This window comes from Hipposideros armiger, unplaced genomic scaffold, assembly GCF_001890085.2.
Source record: "Hipposideros armiger isolate ML-2016 unplaced genomic scaffold, ASM189008v1 scaffold_44, whole genome shotgun sequence".
In the NCBI taxonomy this organism is placed as follows: Eukaryota; Metazoa; Chordata; class Mammalia; order Chiroptera; family Hipposideridae; genus Hipposideros; species Hipposideros armiger.
Genome location: NW_017731394.1, coordinates 3,187,887 through 3,202,041, shown reverse-complemented (window position 1 = coordinate 3,202,041; position 14,155 = coordinate 3,187,887). Strand labels below are relative to the sequence as shown.

The 14,155-nt window shown below is 41.2% G+C and overlaps 1 protein-coding gene across 15 annotated transcripts in view; it reads right to left on the bottom strand.

Moving 5' to 3' along the window:
- Positions 1 to 14,155, bottom strand: part of CD44 (CD44 molecule (IN blood group)) — an 86,801-nt gene that overhangs the window by 36,721 nt on the left and 35,925 nt on the right. For all 15 annotated transcript variants that reach the window (XM_019639538.1, XM_019639541.1, XM_019639545.1 and 12 more), the window contains exons 3-5: positions 10,978 to 11,111; positions 5,719 to 5,787; positions 3,279 to 3,518 (exon numbers count right to left, since the gene is read on the bottom strand). In XM_019639538.1, coding sequence (XP_019495083.1) covers positions 3,279 to 3,518; positions 5,719 to 5,787; positions 10,978 to 11,111 — 443 coding nt within the window. The remainder of the gene's footprint in view (positions 1 to 3,278; positions 3,519 to 5,718; positions 5,788 to 10,977; positions 11,112 to 14,155) is intronic.

Here is a 14,155-nt window from a genome sequence, read left to right as displayed (position 1 = left end):
ATTTGACTCTCAAGCTGGACTGTGTCCAGAACGTTTCCCTGTAGAAGGAGAATGGCAAAGATCATCAGAATAGACATCTAAACCACTTGTGATTTTTACAAACCATTTTGAGTCACACATCCCTTTGAAAATCTGATACAAGTGACGCCTTCTCCTCAAAAACGTGATCCTTCACATTACACATTCTCGAAATTGTGCATGTTATTTCAGGGGGCCTTGTAGACCTTATGGCCTGTTGTTGAATCTACTCGAAGTCCAGAAATTCCTTGTTAACACCTTGGACTCTACACACAACAGATGTCAACCACCTGCACAATATGTTTTATGCTACAAAGGATACATCTGCTTGGAATAGAGAGTAGAGAGACAGGAGCCAATGCCACAGTGATGCCCTGAGATAAACCTGAGCATCCAGTGAAAGATTCATAGACACCCCATTCTCACCTCAGAAACTTATTAAAGGTGCATGGTTCCTGCCACCCTCACCCTATAATACACCAGGAGGAGACCAACAGGAAGTAAACATATATGAGCAAGCTAGAAATTGGCAGTATTTCTGTCTTCCCTAAAGGAGTTGTATGGGATTCTGGGAAAATGGAAAAAGCTACTGCCTAGCAGAGTTTCCAATTTTCCCCACCGAAGTAGACCATGCCAGACCAAAAAAAAAAATGTTTCTTTGACACCCAGAACACAAGGAAATAGAGTATTCCCAGGCAGGAGCTGCTTCCTGAATTAGTTTAGGTTTCTGGATCCCAGAGAATTTTAAGTCACCAACCGAAAAGAGGCTGAGACACGCCTCCACGAGGGCTTTTCCAAAAATAACACTTGTAATAAAAAAGCCTGCTGGAAGTCAAAACTTACCCAGATGGTTCTTACTGGCTCTCCCGATTGCCACCCACTAAGGACCGTTAAGGAAGGAATGAGCCACCCAAGCCAAAGAGCGATTTTAGGTACTCGGCCAGATCTCCTCTTGACCTCTGCCCTCCTGCATGCATTAGGGAGGATTTTCAATCACTCCCTCTCACTAAGTCCCAACTCTCAGTCCAACAGCCATGGGGTTTTGAGAATCTCCTCACTGGATTAGAAAATATGGTCTATTCAGGAACTTACCGGTGCTAACTTTTTCTAGTATACCATATGCTCCTTTCAAGTTTCCACCTTATTGTTTTCTTTGACAACCTTCTTTGCGTGCATTGATTTATTTGAAGCTGCAGTTGGCCTAATTGGATCCTACAGTACTTCACTAACAATCTGTTAGCCCTGGACTCACTCTGGTGGACAAATGAGTCTCTGTCTTCCTTAACTACTGGAAGAAATTTAGCTAAATCCTCTGGAGAGAGGAAGCACAGTTCTTTTTTCAACCCAAATCCTGAACTATGTTTCAGTGAAATCTCGTAACACTCCTCTTCCTGGATTTCTGAACAATGTATAGGGTCCATGAAGGTAGGTCCAACTCTGAATCCTCAGTACCTAGAGCAATGTCTGGCACAGAGAAGACCTCAAATATCATTCGCATGAATGACTAGTTTACTAATACTTACTTCTCTTCAATACCACTTTCTAATGGTGCTTACTACTGGATCCTAAGCGTCAGAATAGGTGTAGTACGTAGTAGGTCCTCAAAATATGTTTGCTGACCAACTAACAGGCAGGAAAGGTACAGTCCTTAAAGGATGTGCTATACATGTTCATAAATGTGCTAATTGCCCTTTCTAAAGCACATGTGAAATACTGTTTTATATAGGCTGTTAGCAGCTTGTATGTTAACTTCACGATTTTCTTCTTTGGTGGGAAATGATACCTGAGGGTAGACCCGATCTGCTTCCCAACTATTATTGTCTGCTAACAAATTGTCTGACAAAATTGCACGCCCTGACGATAAGCATCTTCAACATACTACTTTGAAAAGGCAGGGTACTCAAGAAGCAACACATAGCCAGCAGCCCTGCCAGCCTGGTTCGCAGAAGCTTCTCTCAAGAAGAGTTGTCCATGGGATTACAGACAATAAAGTTACAAACAGTTTGCTCTAGAGAGCCAATGATCTGGGAAAGCACAGGCAACTTGATAGTAACTGCTTTTTGAAATGCTTCACAGAATCTGCAGAGAATGACCAGAGCCCGAAGCTTATTTGTACCATCCCCTCAGCAAGCTGCTAATAAAAATTTAAACCGTTGTTTAGCAAGTAACCTTATATGAAATCATCAAACGCTGGGGGCTTCCTTGCCTTCTGGGTCATGAGGACTGTAAAAGGTTCCTATCTAGAGCTCGCACAAACCAATAAATTTCTGCCCCACTCTTCGGAGAGCAGAGTCCCACCCACCCCTCCAGAGCCATAGCCAGGAAGAGCAAGTCCACGCCATGCTAGGAAAACCGCGCAAGTGCCAGATGCCCTACTTGAGTTGGAATAATCCTTCACAGAAGGAACACAGCCAATCTGGAAACATGTTTTAAAACAAACCATGAGGAAAAGGCAAAGAGGGAAGCAAAGGAGACAAGATAGAGATGTAACCATTTTCCAAAGAAAGCGAAGCCAAACCCCAAAGAAATCAAAGGTACTGTTTACATGTGAGTATTTCCACTCTCACAGTCCCAAGGTAATGAACGGCCCACACAAACCAAGCAAGTATTAAGAGCCTTCCCCTTCAGGCTGGAATATAAAATTCTTAAGAGATTTAATTTGATCAGATAACTCCTTCCGCTATGTTTCTTTAGACCAAAAACAAAGGAGTCGTTCAATAAATCATGGGTAATGAATATGATTCAATATTATACAATCAATAACATGAGTATAAATCAGGTTAAAATATAAAAATATACAGTGAAGTTAGAGAAAAAAGGAGCAGATAGAATGGTCTGCATCTGCTGTGATCCCAACTTATGAAAACAATCTTATCATAAGATTGTTAAGGTGGATAAGCGCCAGAAGGAAACATACAAAAATGAAAATAGCTTCTGCATCAGGCTTGAACTGTCACCATATCCCTGAGACAAGAGAACAAGGTAAGTTCTTCTAAAAAACTTTCGATGTGGCACTTCTTATCCCAAGGTAAGGAAAACAGAGTTGTGGATGGAAAAAAACACACACACCAAAACACTGTTGGCTGTAACAGTCAATGCACACAGGGCACTGACAATCACAACAGCCTACTCCCCAAATGATGTCACCAACTTCTAGAGACAGGAGACCATCGACATATGAGTGCATAGCACTCAAGAAGATCAGAGATGTTTCTGCAAAAGAATCGTTATTGGAAAGCACAGTGATTCATTCTCCTTACTGGTAGTGGGGGTTTCCTCTGGGGTGACGAACTCCCAGCGATTGCCTTGGTCTTGGGTTGGTTGTGCAGTTGGAAGGTGGGTGTGGAATATGTAATCTCCTAAAGTGCTTCTTTCACTGGAGAATCCACTGCTCATGTCATCCTCAGTAGAGTTGGTGTAGTTGCTAGAGTTGATGTCTTCAGGGTTAGTTCTGTATTCACCTTTCTGGATGTATTTGCTGCCATCACTGTTAATAATACCTGGGAGAGAGAGAAGGCACTTTCAGAACTTGACAGCTGATGTTTTCTGAGTATAGAAAAGACTGTGAATTATTACATAAGACAGTGATTTCAAAGCTTTTTTTTTTTTTTAAGAAACACCTAACTATCTAGCTAGTGGGTAGATAAGTGGCTGAAGAACTGAGAAAAATATCCTTCCTGCCCATGCACACACTTTGGAAATGGGGAGGGGAAAAGAAGGTGTGTTTGGGAGTCCTGTGTTTGAATTCCAGTTTTGTGTGGCTCTAGACAAGGTAGGTAACTCTCTGAGCTTCAGTTTTGTCATTTGTAAAATAGGGATAATACTACCTTCTCTTATGAGCACTATATGATAGTGCATGTAAAGTGCTAGCACAGTATTCAAAGTATAGATAGTGCTCAAGAAATGATAAATCCCCCTCCTGGATGGACCCTACTCTCCTTTCTCAAGAACATGTGAACTTTGTTGCCATTAATTCCACCTAATTCAGATAGAATTTGAAGTAGGAAACAAAGATGCTAGTAGACTCAGCAGGGAATATACGTCTATTTGTAAATCCATGAAGAATTAGATTTTCTTCCTAAGCACCAAACTTTGTTAATTTAAGTGAACCTCTACTCCGGGCTAAGAAATTAGCATACCTAAATATTGACAGAGCCTCTGCCAGCCTCTGTGAAATTCAACCTTGAAATTAAGAAGCACAGATGTATATAAAGATTAAAATCTTTGATTTAAACAAACAAATGACTAGAATAGACAAGAGGAAAAAATAAGGATGAATTCATTCATTGTTCACCCCTAAAAGTATTTGCTTCCTTCAAGTCTGGGCCCCTCACTGAACAAGTGTTCTTTTAACTGAAATTATTGTATGCATTGCATTGGTAAGACTAAAGATTCCTTTTGTCATCCTATCTAGCTTGCCCAAGTAAGCCTATTAATAAAATATGAATGTAAAATAATTCTAAAGTATCTATCACCCTGATAATCTCTGCAGATGAGGATCTGGTAAGGAAATGACCAAACTTGTACAGGTCTGGACTCGAAAAGAGATCTGTGGGGACCAAGTAAATGGGACATTTACTGACCATCTACTGTGGGCCAGGTATGCATTAGACATATTATCTTTCTTAGTTTTCATGACAAATCTCATATGCTGTTCCATGACACAAATGAGAAAACTTAGGCTCAGAAAGACTAAGTCATTCCTTTAAGTTCATCCAGTTGCTAAGGAGCTAGGATTTCAAACCAGGCCTGACTGAGACAGCGCATCTCACATTGCAGGCTTCCACTTCTTTTTGCAAAGCACAGGCCAGGGACAATGCCCTACCTAACAGTAGTGGGCTGGATTTGTATGGTCTAGGAAGATTCTCACCCCCTGGCCACCAAACCACTGTCCCCATGTATACTGAGGGGTCTGGCTCTTAGGAGACAGAAATCAGGCTCTCTCAACATTGCGACACTTCTCAAAGAAATGAGGTTCAGAGGCAATAATGTCAGAGTTAATAGGTGGACCTATTTGAAAGTTTTGGTTGCGAAATTCTGTTTGCCACAGTGCCAGATGCCTACTTTTGGAGACAATCAAAACGATTTTAAGTGGACATGGTATAAATAATGTTGAATCACATATCAGGAAGCTTATAAACTTTATAATTATCTTTCAATACTCCAGTTAAATCAAACACAAAATCTGGGGGGGGGGGGCGGAATGCCCCTACCCCTACCACTAATGATCCCCCTCTATAAGACAGAACACAGCTCAGAGCCTTCAGCAGGTACAATTTAAGAACATTATTTAATTTTCTCTACATTTACAATAAATTTATTTTTAAGGTTACCTTCTAATTATGACCAGGGGTGTTGGTTTTTCATTTGATATTTTTAAAAAGAATAAATGTATTTTAAGTAGAAAAGGATGGATTAATTAAATTAAAAATATCAATAATAGTACTGTGTACAAAGAAATGCAAAAAAAAAAGTGCAAGTAGTTTTCAAATGACTGAAGTTTGAGGAATAGTGTATTGGGATGAACCAGATAGCTGTTTCAAGCCATTGCAGGAAAAGAGGAAAGGGCACAGAATCATAGCCCAAGTGACTAGCTTTAGGGAAATGACTGGTGTTCTATTCAAATATAAAACACAGAAATGCACCTGATCCTTTTCCCAAGTATGGGGAACCTCAGTCAAGATTAGAAGAGATACGTACTTATGGTAATTGGTCCATCAAAGGCATTGGGCAGGTCTGTGATCGATGCACAATCATGTCCCTCCGGAGCTATAGGGTAGAAAAGAAAAAAGGCATGAGAAGTCTAAAAAATATGAGCAAAATTGATTCCCATTTCTATTAGTTAATTAAGGTGAAGTTTTATTGTAACTTATCTCAAATAACTTTTTTTTCTGAAACTTGGTTAGATCTCCTGGGAATTTCTCTGATCTTTACGATTCATTTTTCATTTTTATTTAGCTTCATACATTTTTAGATGCTTACTTCTTCCTCTTTCCACTCCAACAAATTCACTCATTAACAAATATATATGTTCTATATCAAATGTTGTGGAAGGCTAAAGGGTACAATGGTGAATAAGATAGACATGGTCCTTCTCTAAGGAAGCACACATTAGAAATTTATTTCTTAATTTGTTATTATAAAAGTAATGTGGGAAGAGTGCAACAATTTTTTAAAGACATCTATAATAATGAGAAAATCAGTGTAATCTGAATAATCTGCACAAATGATGAAAAAACAAATACAATCAAATGTTCATCAACATGAAAAGCATGAGAATCTGAAGATTAAAATAAACGACAAGGAATTTACTTGATAGAATAATTTTAAAACAGACTCATATTTAGTCTTATGTATTACTTTTTTATTAATTTGACTGATTTCCTTAAGTGACTGCTCTGCATAGAATGCTTCTCGACATGTAGTTTCTGCGGTTGTCTACCTTTGGTCTGGGTGCCCAGAATAGTGCCTCAGGCTACTGTTTTGGTACATCTTACTGAGGGTATCCCTGGCTTCTTTTACTCTTGTCCTCCATTTATTATCTACTTCCTGTCCCCTTCTTCAGGAATCAAGATTTCTGACTGTACCTTGGGCCTGTCTGACCACCTACATACGTTACCAGTAGCCATCTGAGAAGCATTGTGTAAAGCCCTATGAAAACAGGCCCTGAAAGTTCCATGTGCATGCCATCCCTTGAGTCCTAAAAGAAGACTGCAAAATGTCTCAACCAACTGCTCCATTCGTGTCCAAGTTCTCTATTCGGTAACTAGAGCTCTAAAAACTTTAAATTGGCTTTGCTATTCTAGGAAAGTTAGATCCATTTGTGCATTATGGCTTTTATACTCTGTGTGTGTGTGTGTGTGTGTGTGTGTGTGTGACTTTAATTTAAAATGGCAACTTATTTGTTAGGTTGGTTTCTCCCAAAGTTGCTCCTTGGCAAAAAAGAAGGAACAAAGGAATAGATGGATGGATGGATGGATGGATGGATGGATGGATGGATGGATGCAGACAGATTGTTATCACAAGGAAGTCTATTATCACAAGTATTTTAAGTGGCTTGCCATAAACCACTGACTATTCATAACATTGGACAAAAACACAAGTTGAACAAAACAGGGTTTGGCTGCTTCCCAGTTCTTCATGGGGGACAATAATAATATTTCTTTAGATTTTTACAGTTTTCACAAAATTTCCCCAATGAACCCCTCATTGGAAAAATCAAGGCAAATCGCCAACCTGGGCCATCTTAAAGAGTATCTACCCTGTCTGTTTTGGGGACACCACCAGAACCTGGCCTGCTCTGTGACATGCTTCTGATATTGTTATGCTGCATATACCCAGAAATAGGTCTTGGAGTATCACTTCCCAATGGCGGGGATGGAAGAATCTCCCCCAAATTCAAACACAACTGGAGGGAACAGTAGTATACTGGGAATTTCTAGGACTTACGTTGTCATAGAAGTGGGGGTTGGGGATATGATGTCAAAAACACTAAGACAGTTTTGTAGATGATTAGGGCATTTGTTGAAACGGGCCCCCTTCATGCTCTAATTCACCTTAACTTTTATAAAGAACATCAAATTTGGCAGGCATACTAAGATGGATGGTGACCCAAATGTGCAATTAATACATTCATGCTCCCATGTCAGAGCAGAGCCTCATTAGATAGCCTTTTATTCTGTTTAATAAGCATTGCTTTGCTGGGAGAATTAGACCTGGTGTGGTTTTCCTGAACCTAAAGATTTTTTAGAAAGACTCTGGGGTAAGCTTCCTGGTGGGCTGCATCTCAGAAACCTTGCATCCACTGCACCAAAATTGCCAGGAAAAAGGTTAATTATTCAATCTAGCTAATCACTCAGTGCCAGATTGAAAGACACCTTCCTCAATGCCTAATACATTCTAGGTATCCAATAAATGTTTGGTGAATAAATGAGTGAATGAATAAACAAATGTAGACTTTTCCTCTAAACTTCCCCTTCAAAAGAGAATGAGGAAGATAGTCAATGGTATTGTAACAGTTATATAAGGTGTCAGAGGGGTCGTAACTTGGGGGAAGGGTTATCACTTTGTGAGGGGTATAAATGTCTAACTATTATGTTGCTTTATACACCTGAAACTATAATAATAATAATAATAATAATAATAATAATAATAATAATAATAGACTGAGACATGTCATTCAAAGCAATCTTAAAAAATGAACTAATTCAAGTCAGCTCTTTGTGTTAACACAGAAGACACCAGTCTCAAGCTGGGCTTACTGCTGAGAGATGAGGCAATAAAAATCACAATGCCTTTCTAGGGTCTGCCTTATTTTCATTTGTAAACCACAGGCTGTGTTTGAAAAAAACCTTGCTGAACTTGTAAGCATACAGAAGCTATCCGCTAAGATTGAGCTGGCTTTGGTCCTTGTAATCAGTTTGTGGAGGGATCATATCACTGGGTCATGTTGGTAGTTCTCTGGCTACATTGGATTCAAGGATCTTTCCAATGAGATCTTTTGCGTGGAGTCCAGGGTTATCAAGATCTGTCGCTCACCTAATACCCCTATCATCTAACTCTAAACCAAGACAGTTAGAATTTATTTACCCTTAGGGTAAACATTCTTCTCAAGCTCCTTCACTTTTTGTCTTGATGCTTCAACAAGATTAACTCCCAAAATAAGAAATATGGCCCCCAGTTCTTCCTCACCCTACTCTGCCCAGCACAGTACTGAGCACATATAGCTGATCAATAAATATGTTTTTTAAAACTTAAAAAAGGCTTATGAAAGCAGCCTATCCATATTGAATAAATCTGGAAAAGAGAAAGGAAAAAAATGTCACTTCAAACTTCACAATTTTAATACAGCCATTTTGGTATGCAATACAACCCCAGGACTTCTCAAGCTTTTCAAGGGAACTATCCTTCCCAAAGAAGAGGAAAATTCATCAGTACTGTTAACTCCCTTCTCTGAGGACAGGCCCAATTTCATGAGCAAAAATAAGGGCAGGGAGGAAAGTCTCAGTAGTAACTTGCCTAGATGGCCTCATTTCCAAGCAATAAAACAGTGTGAGCATCTACCTTTTTGAGTAAAGGTTCTTCCCAACAAGGGATACCAACTTGCAAATAGGTGAGACAATGTGAATACACAACAACATAATTTACTGGACACACTCATTCAACAAGATTCCGTGGCAGTCCCAACAGGCAGTACCCAGAGACATTCAACGGTAGGCAGTCTGTTGCTAGCTCTTTTCCATATGGCCAACACCTTCATCTAAAGCACAAAGTCTTCCCAAATCTTCCATGAGTTCTGGCACTAAAATAAGCTAGCTAGACCATATGTGGCACTGTGCCTATTTCCTGTTTATTTGCATGTGGTTGTTCTCATTATTGAGTCATTAGAATGGACATTCTGGATATGGCTGTGGGAACTGGATATGGGGCATATACTGTGTAGGCTCAGATGTACTCTCCTCCTTTTGGTGAAACTCCAAGTGTGTTCTTTGTTCGTATGACAGGGAGGAGTAAACATTCTACAGTTTGCTCCTTCTTATTTTGAGTGTCCCTTCATAGATTTAGTGACCTGCATGTATTTGACAGAATTCACTGGCTTCAAACATACTCCATTTTTAACTAACGAACGCTGATACTTTCTCTTTCTCCTAAACCCTCTGAGTTCCCACTCTGGAAACTACTGCTGGATGGCATAGCCTAAAGCTACTGATGTAATCTCACAATTTCTTTGATGTCCCTCCCTTAAAGTAGCTTTAAAAAATCCATGCAGATTTTATATTCCACTACCACATATAATATCTGTGTTTATCTTACACAGAAAATAAGTTAAGTCACTTTCCAGCTAATTGAACAGTCCCTTCCTGTCTTTAACGGAGACTAACATTCCAGGAAGACATGGCTTCATCTTCCCCTTCATAAAATCGCAAACGTTTAAGGGGAACTGAAGTCCCAGTTTGAGAAGTAAGGCATTTGATGGTTAACATTAAAAAAATTGACGTTTATGGATTTGACCCTTCTCAAAAGACCCTGAAGATTCACGATGCGTAGAATTCTTTAGTTTTGCTGAGGCCTGAATTAGACTTGTAAGCATGTGTTTCTATGCTGATAGCTGGAAGTAACTCCCTTAGACAGGGAGGGGGCCTGGACAGCAGCCCAGCATGTAAATCTTAACTTGGCTTCCTTATTCTCTCGTTGTCAGGCTCTCAGTTCTTAGGTAAGGACACTCAACAAGGTCAAAGACCTGCCATATATCCTCCCAGCCTTCTCTCTAGCCTTAACATATAATAAATACCTCTGAGCTAAGCCATTTGGCTTGTACGCTAATGCTATCCTTAGATTCATGTCATTTCCCTATTCAAAATCCTGCAATGACTTCCCATCACACTGAGAACAAAATCCAAACTCTTTCATTGTGGCCTCCAAGGCCTTATGTGATTTGGCGCCTTCCTACCTCTCTGACTTCATTCTTCTCTCTGACCGCTGGGCTTTATCCACGTTGGCCTCCCTGCTGTTCCTGAAACAGGCCATGTTGCTCCCACGGGCCTGGCTTTGCCCTGGCTGGCTACTCTGCCCGCTGGCTTTCCGCCCTCACTTCCCTCAGGGCTCTTGTAGACACGCCTCCTCAGAGACTCTTTTCCTGACCGCCTTCTCAGAAAAAAAGCCGCCCTAACACTCTGAAGCCTTTTTGCTCTGCTTGCTTTTTTATAGCTCTTGTTCCTCTCTGACGTCATATAAGGCACTTAATATTCATTTCTTTACTGTTGGCCTCTTCGACTTAGCAAGTAAGCACCCTCATCTCTGCTGGGATCTCATCTCTGCTGTAGAGATATTCAGTGAGCATCTAAAAGCTAGGCGCATCCCCTCTTAGCAGTGATGGAAACGCTGGTGGCCACACTGGCTGCCACAGGCCTCCCTGCCCAAAGCCATCCAAAACGCAAAGACAATCCCCTTGGAACCAACCTGAAGCGTTGAAGCAGTACGTGTCATAGTGGGAGGTGTTGGAGGTGAGGATGTACACTCCTGTGTGGTTTGCAGCACAGATGGCGTTGGGGTGAATCCGAGGGATCACCACATGCCCTTCTATAAACCCGTACCTGCAAAAGAAGCACCAGCGGTTAGCCACCTGCCAGGTGGTGATGGGTAGTTCATCGTATCCCATCCAATGACATGCCATGCAGCGCAATGCTTTATTCAGCTCATCCGGAGAAACGTTAGAGGTTTCAACAACTGAGTTATGTGAAATCCAAAAACAACAACAGAGGGAAAGGGAAAAGAATCAACAAGACTGATGGAGACCAAGTGATTTTGCTTAGGGCTCTATCAGAGCTTTTTTTTTAAAAAAAAGAGATTCATGAAAGAAAAAGTTAGCTTCAAATAAAACTTGTGGTCAGCAGTGTCAAGTCAGTGTGAACAAGTAGAGGAAGCCCGAGTCATGGAGAGAGAAGAATGACCATTTTATGATGTGAGATTCACTCTGGCTCTCCACTACCCTCATATTTTTCAGAAAATACATAAAATGACCAGCTATCATAAGATAGGACTAAGTGGCTCTTCATTTCAGTCCCCAAATGTCAAACCTGCCTTATTTCCCATCCCCTACACTTCTCTCTCTGCCTCGCCTTTTCCTGTGAGTCCCTCATTCCACACTCCATTGCCCTAAACATGAAGCCTGTTCAGATGTCAGATACAAGAGCGTTTTGCCTCATGAGCATCCCAGGCATAATTTCACTGCCAGTGGAAGTAAATTGACCATCCTTAAAATGGGAGTAATAGGACCGGCCGAGTGGCGCGATGGTTAAGAGCTGGCTTGGGATGCCAGGGAGCCCCGGTTCGGATCCCACATATGAGGGCCAGTGACACTGCCCTCTACAGCTAAGATGCTGAACAACAGCTCAACCTGGAGCTGGGGGACTGTCAGTCACCGGGGACGGCAGGTGGGTTGCCATGGGCTACCGTGAGTGGCCAGCAGCCAGCGTGAGCGGCCGTCCAGAAGCTGGCGACTGATCTGCCTCGCCTGGGAAGAGCGCAATGATGGTGCCAACTTGGGCCAGTGAAGCAACGTCCTCCACAACTAGACTGAAGAACAAAAGGACAGCAACTTGTCTGTTTCCCTTCCCCCAATTCCCCAATAAAAATCTTTAAAAAAAAAAAAGAGAGTAATAATGATTAAGTAAGTAGATAGCAGTGCCTCATTTAGTTCAAGAATTTTCCAGAAGCAGCACAGCTAGAGAAGTGCTTAAGCCCTCTACACCCTCACCAAGGAGTTTCTGGGAGTATGTCGGAGCTGGAGGCCCTCTCATTGACAACATACAGCACCCAGCCTCTTTATCGTCATCATAGTGGCTAAATACTCACTGTACAATTTCTTCTGAATATAAAATGCCTCAAAAAATGCGATGTGGGCTTAGAAAAATACCATTTGCAATGGAAGACGTGATGGCAGGGGACTGGCAGAGAGGAGAAACTAAATCCAGCAGGTTTTTGAAAATGCAGTGCTGGCTAAAATGCACAGCCTAGATCCTTTTAATCTTTCCTGCCAGGGGCAAAAATAGAGCATTGCTCTGCAAGACCCATGGAAATGGCTGTGAGTTTGAAGTTTCCAAGCACATAGAGCTCATTATGTCTGTGTTGCAATTGTAGCTCGCATGACTAATTCCTCATCTAAACCGACAGACTGGTTTCTCCAAAGACTCCTTAGCTTGGTGGGGGGAGGAGTTGCAATTAAATGTTAATAAGTTTCCATATACCTGAGAATTGCTACTAATCAGGGTGGGGCAGACAGCAGAGAGTAGCTGCTAAAGTTTTATCATAGCCTGAGACTGCCATCTGTCCTATAGCTGACTCATAGCTACCTGAGTGAAATTATGGAAATGAGTTTTGCAAAACTTATACCAGCTATAAGTGTCACAATAGATTTCCTTGGCATAGTTTTTCTTTTCCTTTTTTTAATAATGATACTCCTTGGTGAGCCTACCGCCTATCCCGCCCCATCATACTCGTAGGTACCAAGTGTGTATAACACCAGCTTTCTAGAATCTGCATTTCTTTTGCAAGTTATTCTGAGTTTTTGCCACATTTATGTCGACTGCCAGTGCTATGTGTTGCCCTGTGCATGAGTTGGGGATATTAAAATTTATATGCGTGTATATTGCATGAGTAGGTTGCCGTTCACAGGGAAGAAAGGAATACTCAGTAAATCCATGCAGCAAACTTCCATCTGTCTTTTGCTGTCAGTCCTTCGGGAGGGGTTGGTCATTAAAACATTGTCCTGGGCTCAGATGAAGCAGGACCTGAATCTAGACTCTTCCCCATGCAAATGATGTGGCCTAGGGTGAGCTGGGAGATTTCTCTCAGCTTCAGTTGCTTCACCAGTAAGTGGGATAGTATAATCAACCATGGTACAGTCTGAGGATTAACTGTGGGAGTGTGGGAAGTGGACAGTAGGGTGCCCAACATCTAAGTGCTCGATCATTGGCCAGTGGGAGTAGTAAGAAGTTCCCTCTTTTTTGGCGTATGAGAACATTTCTATATTTTGTAAGTAAAACTTGTCTGCATTTCACAATCAAAATTCAGCTTACTAAATCCACTTTATTAGGCTACTGACCTAGTCACGGCCATACTTAAACAAGTAGCCTTGTGTATAGAACAAACGGATCTGCTCATTGGCCTTCCTTCATTGGAGCCTGCAGCTCAGGTTGAGCAGCTATCAGCTGCTCTCTGCTCCCTTGTATGTTCTCCCAGACCCAGCTCTGAACACATACAGATGGCTGTATATAGCTTCTCTTTGGTTTAGAGAAGGGCTACTCAGTAGAACCTTCTGTGATAATGGAAAACGTTCTATAATCTATGTTGTCCCATACAGTAGCCACTAGCCATTTGTGGCTAGCTGAGCACTTGAAATATAGCTAGCGCCACTCAAGAACCAAGATTTTTATTTTATTTAATTTTAATTAAGTGTAAATTGCCATACATGGCTAGTGGCTACTATATTAGACAGTGCAATTTTAGAGTAAACATTTCCCTTTTCCTTTTCAGCAAGAGTTTCAGCTCCTGCTCATAAAGTGGGTGCATTGCTCTGTAACCAAGGATCGGGGAAAGGTGTATTTAACTTACATTTAATGGTTTTCACAAAGAGTCA